Source organism: Watersipora subatra, chromosome 3 (genome assembly GCF_963576615.1).
Source record: "Watersipora subatra chromosome 3, tzWatSuba1.1, whole genome shotgun sequence".
NCBI lineage: Eukaryota > Metazoa > Bryozoa > Gymnolaemata > Cheilostomatida > Watersiporidae > Watersipora > Watersipora subatra.
Window position 1 is genome coordinate 70,131,732 of NC_088710.1, and position 13,663 is coordinate 70,145,394.

Genomic DNA, 13,663 nt, shown 5'->3' on the forward strand with positions numbered 1-13,663 from the left:
TATATCCTTGTTTACATAAGTGCATATTAATTTTCTCTTTTCAGATTAAATAAATCTTCACTATTCTTGTACAAGACATTTTATTTCAATTTCATTTTTAGAGTTTCTCGAGATGAAAATTTGTAGTACCTCGTAGTAGTAGTTGTAGTACCTCGGTAGTCATACCTTGACATACTAGTGTCCTAACATCCAAGAAGTTTGCGATATGAGCAGATTTTCGAGGATTATTATGCTTTAGAATACAAGACAAAATTGAGATATGAGCATACGAGATGGTTCTCGATGCGGCTGTTAGATGGCCAAATATGCGAAAGGCCGCTCTAGAGAACAGCATCGCTCAATCTTTCTCATCGGATGTTTAAAAAGGCCGACTAAAAGTGATAACAAGCGAGGTAAAAAGTGCCAAAGTTAGCCGCTACCATCTGTCTCCAAGGTAAGAACTCCATACAGTACTGTACTTAATGACATTACATTTTATTGCATATGATAACCATTAGATAAGCATCTATTAATTTGTGAGCCAAGGTTGTGAAATAAAACAAAACACGTTTTTCCATTGTAACATCCTGTACTTATGTGTTTTTTTCAGAGGATGAGAACGGATTAATGTGTATTTAGTTATTTTATATAGGAAAATATTGCTTTGGGATACAAGAAAATTGACATGAGCTCAGTCCCAGAACGCATTAAGCCCGTATGTCGAGGTATGACTATCTATTTGTTGGTGGAACAAGGTTGTAGATGTTTACAAAACATGTCAAATTGGAAGGAGGGCCAATGTATAAAAAATAGTAAGTTGAACCCGTAAGGAATTCTCCAGCCATCACAAATATTTAAATAATTGAATTTCAAACAATGCTTCTGTACTGTTTATGTAATGATTATGAGCTGACCTGCTTGCAAAACACAAAATTTGAAAATCATTGCTTCAAATGTGAAAGTTTTTGAAACCTAGTGTCAGCTGGGTATATGCTAGATTGACAAAAGGTTATTTCAGACATTTAGTCCAACACAGTTGGTAGGAGAGATCATTGAATGAATGCAAATCAAACAATACTCCTAAACAATACTCCAATCAACTAACTACAGCATTTATATAAGATACCCCTGCACCTCTACACATACAGCCAAATTGCCACATATGAAGTCTAATTCATCATAAAAATGTTGTATGTTGGAGCAAGTAGTTCTATATGAGTGCAATGTAATTCTTTCAACTTGTTTCACAGCCTAAATAGATTAAATACTGCAGGTACTAAATTACGCATACCATCAAAACAAATGCATTCCGCAAAACTACGTAACAAAACGCAAAAAGCTACCTCACGTTAAATAATTTCTAGTTTTTGTGCGATTTCAAATTATTATGAGCATTTCCATTTTCACTTACAAAGCAGCAACGCGAAAAAACTTCAAACATTGTATTTTAGAAATTACTTCATGTGTAATTATATACTTGCTAATTTTAAATTGTGTAATAAATTTGTATACCGACTTAATCGCACATAGAGGTCTGACTGTACATCGGATGCGATTGCACAAAAGTTTGACTGCATATCGATCAAAAGATGAATGCTCTATTAGATAAAACCTCTAAATTTTAGCATATACCCATATTGCATGTGCTTCCACAACAGCACCCAGCAAGCTGCAATTATGTTTCATTTCGCCTCCCATAAACCAATAGTGCATATGCCTTGTTTGCAACAGTATATGCATCAGCGGATTTAATACAAAAATTCGCAGCGATAAATTATATTTGCTGTGATAGTGAGTGCAGTTATCATTTTCTGCCGAATCTGAGCTCTTTCAATTAGTATCATTGTGGTTATGATAGAAAATTTGTTAGTAACATTTAGTTTTAGGTGCTGTACAAATCTATTTTATTCCTAGTAAGTATATTTATGGCAATATTATCACACTAATAAAAACAGATGATGTATAAGTACAACACTAACCAAATAATATTCTCACATTTGGTATACTACCGTAACTTTGTCAGTTAGAAATATATTACTGTTATTTCACGCACTGGTGAAGTGGTGTTTCAATGACTTATCCCTGCAATGTCAACAAACGAATAAATAGCAATTTATCCGTTTAATCAATCGTTCAATTCTCTCTATTAAGCAAAACGTGACGCCTCAAACCGGCACACCATCACATGTGAGTATGTACATTGCACATCTGTGGCACTTTATTCTGAACCATACTTCACTCTTACAGAAAATGGACGAAATATCAAGAGAGGACGAGCTCACACAGAAAATCAAATCAAATGAATTTAAAATGATTCAGTGTGTCATAAGAAGTGGTCGAGGATGATGGATTCAAATTACACAATCATACCTCTATAAAAATAGTATGTATTTTGAATAGAAAGGATGTATATAATGGGAAATAAACAAGAACTGCACGCACATTCATGACAACCATTCTCACATAGTGCGTAGAGGAGTGTAAGAAACGGACATGATGAGAGGAGAAAGCTGATCGCGGCATGCAAGTCGCTAGGCACCACACTGTTTTGCCTTAAATAAGTACTAAGAAGTGTAAAACCAGAGACAGAAATTGCAATAAGTTACACAGCCAGTCATGTAACGACGCCTCCATCCGAGGTGACCGGGTTATAAAAAAGAACAGGAAGCACCATAGTTATCGAGTACATGAAATGTAAGGCGATAGAGTGGCGGGAGAGGGATATGCCACGCACAACTAGAGATCAGCGGTGAGTCGGGTCTGGCAAGCAGATGAGACGCATAGAGCTTGAGAAGGAGAAGAATCAGACAGGTCAGGCTCTCACTCATTCACCCACAGGAGAAACTTCACATACAGGCAGCATCAATAACCTTTCTTCTGGCAGTCAGTTCTACAAAACATGAGTGCATTGAGCATTAGCTACCCTAAAAATCTGCTACTCTTAACCCTTTGAACCCTGGCTGTCGTTGTCAATGCGTGTCAGTAACCCTGGGCAATTTGTCCAAGGATTCAAAGTTGTTAAACTTTTATCAAATATATCTAAATGTGCTCATAATACAATGATATTTGGTAAAGCACTAGTAAAAAAAAGCCGGGCAACCCACAGGAAATGTCTTCAAACAGAAAAAACAGTATGTCACCATTATTCGGGTTAAAATTATAAAAATTCGTACAATTTTAAAACCTCGTAAAAATATTTACAATAGTATCATATTCATCAAGCAAACGTTCATCATCATTTTATGACTCAAAATAAACTGTAAAATTATAGCTAGTATCATAAAATTCTCCATTTGCATCACAATCATCCATGACATCCCAAGAACGAGTCGTATCGGTTTTTCACGATATCGTTCTAATAAAATTTGTTATTATAACGAAGGAAGTAGATGAAGATATTTGAAAACTGTTACAAATGGAAGCGAAATTTCTGGTCAAACATCCTGTGCAAGAATTCATTTGATTGGTTTACGCTGTTACTTAAAAACAGCTTTTGTAAACAGAGCCATGTGAATGCCAGTATTCCAGCCTTACGCAATGCCGGCTGTTATTGGAATAACAGCCGTTAGGGTTCAAAGGGTCAAGTGACATGACTGTCAACACGCATCAACTAAAACTAAAATGTATACAAAGACTTTGAGCAGTTGCAAGATTTGAATTGGAAGTTAGGATCGATGATCGACCAAAATGAATTGAGCAATGTAAGATATCACACACAGTCTGCAGCATGCAAGAAACAAGTACGACTAGTTACAACTCACTCAGCTAGCTTGCTTCAGCTTGCGTAGTTCCTTTGTTGCCCAAACAGCAAGTGTTTTGGTTTTAGATGTCTTGGACTTCCTGCCAGACGTCAGAAGAGCATTTATTGACTCCTTTTCACTCATTGGCAAAGCCTTGTCACCGAATGCCATGGCCAGGTCACTATAAAAATTAAACATGACATGAATCTTTCCCGGAATGACTGAATGTTGAGCCAGAGTTGTGACAGAGAGAGAGAGAAAAACACAAGAATGAGACGGAGTACGTGGACTATGAGAAGAGCATCGCAAGAAAAAATGTAGGTATATGGAACAGTTCCGTACCCGATGAGGCCACATGCAGCGCTCGTAACGCCATCTGTCCTATCGTTGTCTATGGCCACCTGTTCTATGAAGTCGACAACAGTCTGCGCGTGTGGAAGAAGTAACTCCACATCGGCTAAAAAAAATTACATAAATAGCCTTGTAATAATGGAGAGAAGGATGCTTGTTCAGATATGACCCACAAGTATCGCAAGTGGTGCGGCATTACCAGCTGCCAAGTGTAACACACTCTCAATCAAATGCTATTCAACTGTACTAGAGAAAGGTTACACTAGTTTGAGCAGATAGTTTTTGTGGCTTAAACTATCAAGAGTACATTTAATTTTGAAACATACTCTCAGTCAACAATAACAATATTGTGATGCTTATATTTAGTTTATAGCCACAGAGGTAAGAATGACATTGAGATTACACTTCAGACGTCCAATAAGCCACACGCTAGTTACACATGTTGATGAACGCTAATACTAACACATGCAAAGTAATTTCAAATCTTGCTCTTGCCAGTAAATATTATATCGAGACCATGTTGTACAATTTCACCATGACAACATAAATACAGATCTATTTGAACTGTCACAAAATGGCTACTAAAGTACGAGAGATATTTTGTTGCAGTCATTTCAAAAAGCAATTTTCACTTGAAAGAATCCTTTGATTTTTACAATGATTTGTGTTATCGTATATTTTATGTATTACGGAAGTGAATCGATCAATGACGCATAAATATAAATACAGTAGACGCTCCTATAACGTATACCTCCTATGCCGTAAATTCCAGATAACGTAAAAAAAGTATGTGAGGTTTTTGCTTCCCACTACGTAAAAAATTCTGAATAACATAAGGTGTCAGGTCGGGCGAGTTTTCAAAATTGATGTGAAGGTTAGTTTATTTCGCCACACTTGCGGAAGAATAAACGTCGTGCCCTTAGCGTACTATTTATTCTATATAACTTTCGCGACACCCTAGTTCGTCGTAATAGATCATTAAATGTGTAGAAGAAAAGGTGAATAGGGTAGCCGCGCAATTGTTCATAAATACAAAGGCGATCGGTAAGTGCAGGTGTTACAGCGTCGATCTACCAGTCTTATTGTCACAAGTTATAGTATCGTCGAAAATAATCTTTATCCTAGCCTTGACCCTTGGATAGTAATAGGCGAAAATCAAGTAGAACAGCTTTTATAGTAAAAATATTTTGTTGTTTTGCCTTATTGTAGACGTACAAAATATTTGTTACTAGCTTTACTTTTGCAGAATAGACTTTGTCAGTTAGAAAAATAAGCAAACTGTTATAAATGAACGTCGCAAATGTGCAGCTCCTATCAACTTGTTGTAAATTTACCGTAATCATGGTCTATAAACCAGTGAAATTGATCATAAAATGGAGAAAAGTTGTTGATGCAAACCAGTAATTCTGCAGTTACGGTACAGCCCACAAATTTAAAGAGTTAAGTCAAGTTTTTTCCTTTTTTTGCATGGCTAAAGGGGTAAGTTTGGAAAGATCTTGGAACGGATTAGGCAATTTACATGTATTTTTATGTTCTTATAACGTAAAATCCTTATAACGTAAACGTTCCTGGAACGGATTATTTACATTGTAGCATCTACTGTATGTTGCAATGCAAATCCTAAGCTTCTAACAACTGTTGATCACACAGACATCAGGATTTCTCAGACAGCTGTTTGGGAACGATAACAATGGGAGAGTGTTGGAAGCCATGTTAATGATTAGGAATTAATGAGCACATATGCAGTAATTGCGTTTCTCCTAGGAAAGGTGGATCATCTGGCTATTTACAACTTTACCAAATGACAAGTACCTGTACAGTAAGTAGCATACTAACTGGGAGTGGCAAGCAACTCGAGTTTTACATTCTTTGCAGCAAATCAGATACACCATAATTACCATTCGAGCCATTCTCGCCCTTAAGGCCCTGTACTATTCCTGTATAGGCCTCCAGACATGTCTCCCTCAGCTCATTCACGTAGTCTACCATGTCATAGTCACCCTGTAACACGTCAGCAACTGCGGCACATAAACTGACGCTTATAAACACGCATCGCAGCTAATGGACAAGTTTGTCTCTGCATCGGCGTGCAAGGAACTGCGCATACATACCTTAGCCGCAGTGACGCTAGACGCCTGTTGCAGGGTAGTAATAACAACGGGAAGGTAGACCTTGAACTCCGGGCCCATAGCTAACGCTATGTCTCCAAATACACTGAGAATACCAGGTTTCACTGATCTGTCCACTTTGTCATCCTAGCGATAAACAGCGAAACAGATACTGAATATTCCCACAGACCTCCCATATATCGTCTCAAACTAATACATAAGGAAGAAACGAAACACCTCAGAGAATATGAAGACATTAGTTGAGAACAATACACTTGATATTTGCAGTGTACATCTGTAGGAAGAACATCACATTCTGATACAAAAATAGTGATCGAGTCTTGAAAGCCGCTAACTGGCCTCGCTAACTCTCTAAAGAGTAATTGCAAAGACAGTAATGTCCGCAACTCATACGAAGAATATTCATGCGCTTATCTTCCAAATCTAAATATTCCTATTCTGATAATCAAAAGTGGCCTCTTATCACCTCTTGAGATTGATAAATAGTAAGATTGTTGCTAATTAAATGACAAACTTTGCAAAAATAAAAAAATCTATGAACGATCAGTCTTTTGTGTTCAGAATTTGACAGTGATGGATGGGACGTAGCTGAGATAGGAGCATGTTTTGATGGGGTGGATGGGCCAAACCTGGCTTGAGTAAAAGAAGGGGTCAGAAGATTAGTTTGACCAAAAACAAAAAAATTGTAGCTTTAATCTTGTGGCTGTCAATATTTGTTTCATTCATAGACTTGTCAATCGATGACGCAAACATTTAAGCTTTTGTTCTGAAACTACCTGTGTCATTACTTGTTAGCCATTTTCAATTGTAGATTGTTGCTATATTTATTGGACTTTAAAGATGTGGTTGCGTCAAAAAAGTCGATTTAATGAAATTAAGACCAATAAAAGGATAAAACATCAGCTACAATTTGATGTCATTTTTGTCTTTGTAGACTAACCCTGTACCGAGATATGTGTTTGAATGAGGCCATCTTTTAAAAAGCTCAGATTCCAGCGGGTGCTTCATTTGAGACGTAACGAATAATACATCTGAAAAGAGTCCACAAGCGATAAATATAAGATCGCTTCATTAGCCAATCATCAGCACAAAATTTTTGTATAGGTGGTAATAAATGTTATCACTCGTAAAACGCGTTGTCTGGGATCTCCAAGTTATGGATTTTACTTTAATATTAGATCGCATCGACATTTACTAAATTAATTACATTGTTACTTCAATGAATTACTCGATCGACACGTTTTATTGATGAACAACAAAATTGTAAAAATGCTTCCAGTTACTGCGAAGGTGACTCAGAGTTTTCTGAGCATCAGGTGGTTTAAGTTTGGGACAGACAGCTTATAGTTAGAGCTGACAGGCGTCAGGAGCGTTATGCTACAGAGGAAGATAGGAGAATGGAGGTAAAATTTATCTTTTACTTTGAGTCTCCTATAGATATACTGTTGTGTTTACATTCAGATTATCTTTCCCTGTTTGAGGCTATAATGTGATTTCCTGTGCGTACGAGATACGGATGCACAGTGAGTTATTGACAGCTTCTTTTTAATCCATAGCATCTAGCAATACAATGGCTTAGATTTGTGAATATACTAAAGATAATAATTTTAGTACGCATGAATACATTTACTAATTAATAGAATTATAACTTTTTGCTATTACCAATCATCGTTTTATAATTTTTCATCATTTCACCTAGCTATATTTGCTTTAAATTTTCTTGGGCAGTTTTAGCTAGTAAATTAGATTTATAATTAGACTTAAGATGTTCACTTCTCACTTGTAGAAAGTGAGGAAAATCGATTGATCAATGCACATCTTCAACTTCCATAACCAAAAGCTTCGAAAAGTTGGCTTGGCATACTTGCGCTTTTGTTAAAAATTTATTTTTAAAATTACACTCGCAATCTATTTAACTCCCAATTTGAAAGCTTTCAGTAGATACGCGTTAGAATGACATCTATGAATGACATATTTATTGCATTTGTTTTATTTATTACAGGATGTTCATGCGATCCCACCAGCAAAGCGGCTTTGTCAGTGTGGAAACTGACATGAATGGGAAATAGAGACTTGAATGTGTGCTGCATAAACCATGATGTTTTGTTTGAGTTTGCTGCAGTAGATGAATGTCCTATTGTATGAGCTGAAACTATGTGAGTGCCCACAGCTTGGATGGATATTTTTAATAAAAGCTTTATGCCAAAATGAAAACTTTTTTGCTTGTAAAAATTATATAATAAAATAATATTGTTGAAGATGATGCAAAACATGATTTGCAGAACATTGAATACATCCTAGCCCCGTTGACATCTGTGCTGAAATCTTGTCTGATAGATGGATTTATGAAGTGTAATCAGAGCTGCATTGACAGGTACTTTTGCATAGCTCGACCATCTGTTTAGTACTTGAATCAACTAGTCAAATGTGACCAATGAATTTTTTTTCTACAAATTGGTACCAATATTGACTCGATAACGTTGACTATACAATGTACATGACTTTTAGGGACGCAGTTGGTTTCGCCACATATTCTTTTCAAAAACGCAGCTTGCTTATTTTACTTGTTAACTAGTTTCCGGTGTGGTAGCGACAGAACTGTGCCGATACAAAGACCTTATTCTACTTAGTTTGACATAAGTACCATAGACCGGTAGAAATGGTAGTGATACTAAGATGTTTACACAGCATTTAGAAGAAGCTAATATGACCAGTTTTTAATTTCCCTTATTTGAGGCGTTTGAGACATTGATAATAATGTATCTGTAGCTGGATTAACAATTTTATTCTAACCAACATGAGCAAATACAAAATAAATCATATGCCAATAGAGCCGTGTAGGATTTTTATCGTCATAGCCGATGTGAATACGAGAGATAGAGACGGGTTGTATCATGCGTTACATTATGTTGGGCAAGTCTAAGCATGTTTTTTTTGGCCTGAGCATTTTTAACGCGATCAATTTTTTTCGATTTTAATCTTCAAATATCTTGACAATGAGATCACCTAATACAACAAACAACATATCAACTGACAAACAAAAAAACTTTCTTTTAAAATCAACTCAAATTTGACACAAATTTTCAGTCTTTTGACTGTCAATAGCTGTTTTTCATCTGGTTTTATACTTGAATCATGCTCAACTTACTCATCTGATTGATTAAAACATTTTAGTTCCTGTATCATGACTTGTATCAACATTTTTGTTTCTATATAGTTAGTCTATGAGAATTTATTAATTTTACTTCTAGTCAAGTGGCTCTGAAGAGCCAAGTGTCACTAATATTTTTGTTAAAGGTTGATTTGCAACAAAATTCACATTACAATTATTTGATATGAAAAGATTCACCATGTCTTACTCTGTTGTGTTGTAGGTGCCAAATATGTGGAAATGTGATTACAAGCTCTTAAAAGCTCAAAAACGAACAGTTAATCGCAGCCACACGAGACCGCCATAGTTTGAACTCTCTTTTCAAAACGACACAAATGTGACGTAACTGTGGTAGATGGTTTCTGTTTACACGTTCATGCAACCTTATTCGTCGAAATATTTTCACAAAAATACTTCACGCATTCAATAAAACCATTTCTATTGTTCTTACGCGTCTGTTTTATCATCATTGTACTGCTATCACTTTTAGCAGTGATATCTTACAACTTACCGTAAAAATTCGTTTAATTCTTTAGCCTTAGCTTGAAGGAGTACATATCATTGTCTGATAATCATGACGAGCCTGTTGGTCACTTGTAATAATCAAAAAGTGCTGCAGAAATTATTTGCGAAGTATTGGGTTACATGATCAGATTACGACTTGCCGATTAGACCAAACCGAAACAAAACTGTAAAGTAGCGAGCATCTACATGTATATTTGATACGGGGTCTTCGGTAAAGCCCGAAGTGTTTGTCATTAACTAGTGCTACGATAAGTTTTATATTGAGCTTTTTATTGGCCTTTCAATTCACGTGAGAACATCACGTGACAAGACAATAAATAACTCATGACTTTCATGACTACGTCAGAGAAATAAAGAGATTCCAATCTACGGCGGCTTTTCGTTTTTGAGCTTTTAAGAGCTTATAATCACATTTCCACATATTTGGCAACTACAACACAACAGAGTAAGACATGCTGAATCTTTTGATACCAAATAACTGTCATGTGAATTTTGTTGCAAGTCAACCTTTAAATAAAAAGGGTGAACCAACCAGTCATGTCAAGTCAGGCCATATTTTATGCTCACGGCATTTCAGTTCAAGTTCTATGACAATCAACACAGTTGAGAGTAAAATCTTACATGACGCATTATTGTGCAAACTCTGCCTTAGGGGAACTGTTGGCAAAAAATGGCCGAGTTTCAAGAGTGATAAAATAGTTTTGTCCATTATGTATAGGAAAAGTGTGACGGAAAAATCGAATGCCGAGTTAGGACTGTCGATTGGACCTTGTTGTGATTAACTGATCACTTATAACTCTTAGGTGACTTCGTATTCGCTTAGAGCAAGTCTTGAGCTTTCTAAATGTGTAGATATGCTAATTTTATGAAAAAGTAATTGAGCGGTTCAAGTGCTTCAACAAAAGTTAATTAACCACTCCTCAAGATGCACGCACTCTATTCTACAAACACTTTTTTAAACGCAATGGCCACATAATTTTTTTGTTTTTGTTCATAAGCAGTGCACGTGATTATTAGTATAGATTTAGGATTTCTACTACTGTTCACGAGCACACAATACACGGCTTTAAAATATTGAGAATGTCTTGAAGTTAAAATAGCACCATCAAAAGTAGTGTCTTGTTTGAATAATGTTATTGCAAACAGCGAATAAGACAGATTGTCTTTATAGGCAAATAGTGTGGTACCAATAGGTGGAGAGGGTGCAATACATCATTTATTAATGACTTGCAACCGCGTTATCACTGCTAGCTTTGGGATTTATTGAACCTGGAAACTAAAATAAGTGTAAAAAATTAAGCGTTGCATTGAAGAGTTTTTAGGTTTTTCGTCTTTCAATGACAGTATCAAGAGTAGGAGTGGTAGGGTTGCCAAAAAAATTGTGACCCAAAGGGGTAGTTAAGCCATCAAACAATTGCTGAACGCTAAAAGAATGAATTATGGTCTTTGATCACAAAGCTTTTTTCACACAGATCGCTTGATTGTATCTAGCCAATGCCAATAATTGTTAGCTCATTAAATTATTAAACTATATTCAAATCAATGAACGATTAATTGAAGACGTATGAAAACTATTAATCTTTTATTGTTAGCAATACTACAGTTTTTGACAGCGGCAAGATTAGGTCTCAGCGAATGCTAGTTTCTTTTTTGAATTACCCATATGCCAGTTCAACATGATGAATGAAGGCCTTTAGACCTTCATTTCCATCTATGTCCAGATACAATGTAGGGTAAACCAGATACAATGTAGGGTAAACCAGATACAATGTTGGGTAAACCAGATACAATGTAGGGTAAACCAGATACAATGTAGGGTAAACCAGATACAATGTAGGGTAAACCAGATACAATATAGGGTTATAAAATATTGTCTCCAACTAAATGTTGTATAATCAGAGTCATTAGAACTCAAGTTATATTAACGTTTGAAACAATAGCAGTTACTAGTTCTTGAAAGTTGTGGGATTCACAAGATATCACAGAGAATAGTGGACGAGTACCAGAAGCGAAGCAGACGGAGGTTTTTCAGACGTAAAAACTACTCGAATCGATCTCATTATAGAACACATGTCACGATTTCAATCAAGTACCAAATATGGGGATGGAGAAATTGTATATAGAAACTTTGTATGTAGAAATTTGCCTGTATTACTGCTTTCAAACTGAGCAATAACTTCCACAGATTTGAAAAAATTACCATTAAGCTGCTGAATAAAAACTGTTTACCTCAAATATAAGGGTAGCAAACCCTGCCCAACCTTCCCTACCCTAACCTTCCCTACCCTAACCTTCCCTACCCTAACCTTCCCTACCCAACCTTCCCACATGGTTTAAAAGGAGTTGGAGAGATGAGCAAGTCAAAAGTAGAGGATTGAGAAGACAGAGAGGCAACAAATTGAAGAAACTTACCCCTAATATTTGGAGCAATACGGGCATTAGGTCATTTGTGTGTTGACGAATTTCAAGTTGAAGAGCTCTGCAAAGGTCTCCTACGCAGTTGACTGCCACGAAGCACACCTGCAACATTCATACGCGTAGAGATACACTGTAATCTGTTCTACACTAGAAAACGCATAGTTCGGCTCAATTGTGCAGTCCATAACTAGGGTGTCAGTGAACATAAGTCCACGAAGGACTACCAGCTGACACCTACTCAATGGAACGCTACTAGTTGAAGGGAGCTACAGGTGTAACTTAAAACAAGCTGCACCTGAACTACCATTAACTAATTTTCTCTTCCATGGACATAACACGAAAGCAACTGAAGTAGCTCCACTCAGATATCAAGCTCAGGGAGCAGGATGCTACTTTCGCTAACTCACCCATGGTTTACATAGATCAATACAAAGTGCACAGAACTAAACTTACCTGGTACTCAGCAGTGTTTTTCAATGTTTGCATCAGGATGGGCTTAAAAACAGTCATGTATTTAGAGAATTGTGAGCTGAGCTTCTCAATAAGTGCAGAGATAGCGAGCATGGCATCCTCCTGTACACCTCCACCTGTACCGGGTTCAGTCGATGAAGAACAGCTGTGTAGCATCTGCAGGAGTGACTGCATGATCGTATCAGATATTTGAGGTGCATCTTCTATTGTTACCTTCTTTAGGACACTCTGCAAACAGCAAGGATACCATTAAGTTCGAGATCTTAAAAACAAATGAACAGATACATGCATGTGTAATATTTTTTAGATCGACTAAAAATTTAACTCCGCATATAAAGAAATTTAGCTCTGATACTTGCTTTGTAAGCAACAACCGAGGTGATTACAAGTATTATAATATTACTTACTTCAGTTGTACGCTGAAGTATTATTATAATATGTTGTATTTTCTCATATTAGTTCCTGAATTCAAAGGATAACGATAAATAGTTCAGATAATTACATAGAACATTATACCCTACATGATGAATTTATTCGTGGTGTTAAGTTTTGCGCAAACTGCCTTTTTTATGCATATTCGCAGGTGAACACAATCACTCTCTATTAAGAGTTAACCCTTCGCATGCGCACACCACGTGTTCTGGTTTCTATTTAGCTTACAACTACGAGTCGATCATGCTAAGCTATAAATTTCTTGCTGCGTTCAGAGGTTTTCACAAATATTCATCGATTTGGAGGCCTTTGATGAATCAACAACTTGTGGTAAGTGATGTTTTTTTTTCAAAACAATTTACTAAATTAATTTTGCTTTGGTTCTTCGGTAAAACACAATATTTATTTTTTTCATCTCTACCGCTTCGTTATTTGTTTTAGTGTGAGAGAGAGATTTTTCATCATAC

General features: G+C 36.3%; 1 protein-coding gene across 2 annotated transcripts in view; it reads right to left on the reverse strand.

Moving 5' to 3' along the window:
* Positions 1–13,663, reverse strand: part of LOC137391568 (importin subunit beta-1-like) — a 33,056-nt gene that overhangs the window by 5,697 nt on the left and 13,696 nt on the right. Inside the window, exons 14-20 of one of the 2 annotated variants that reach the window (XM_068078079.1) lie at positions 12,747–12,992; positions 12,288–12,395; positions 6,182–6,325; positions 5,969–6,071; positions 4,062–4,176; positions 3,741–3,900; positions 2,176–2,869 (exon numbers count right to left, since the gene is read on the reverse strand). In XM_068078079.1, the coding sequence (XP_067934180.1) occupies positions 3,741–3,900; positions 4,062–4,176; positions 5,969–6,071; positions 6,182–6,325; positions 12,288–12,395; positions 12,747–12,992 (876 nt within the window). In that variant the 3' untranslated portion in view covers positions 2,176–2,869. Of the gene's footprint in view, positions 1–2,175; positions 2,870–3,740; positions 3,901–4,061; positions 4,177–5,968; positions 6,072–6,181; positions 6,326–12,287; positions 12,396–12,746; positions 12,993–13,663 lie in introns of those variants that run through there. The other variant, XM_068078080.1, reaches the window with a different exon arrangement.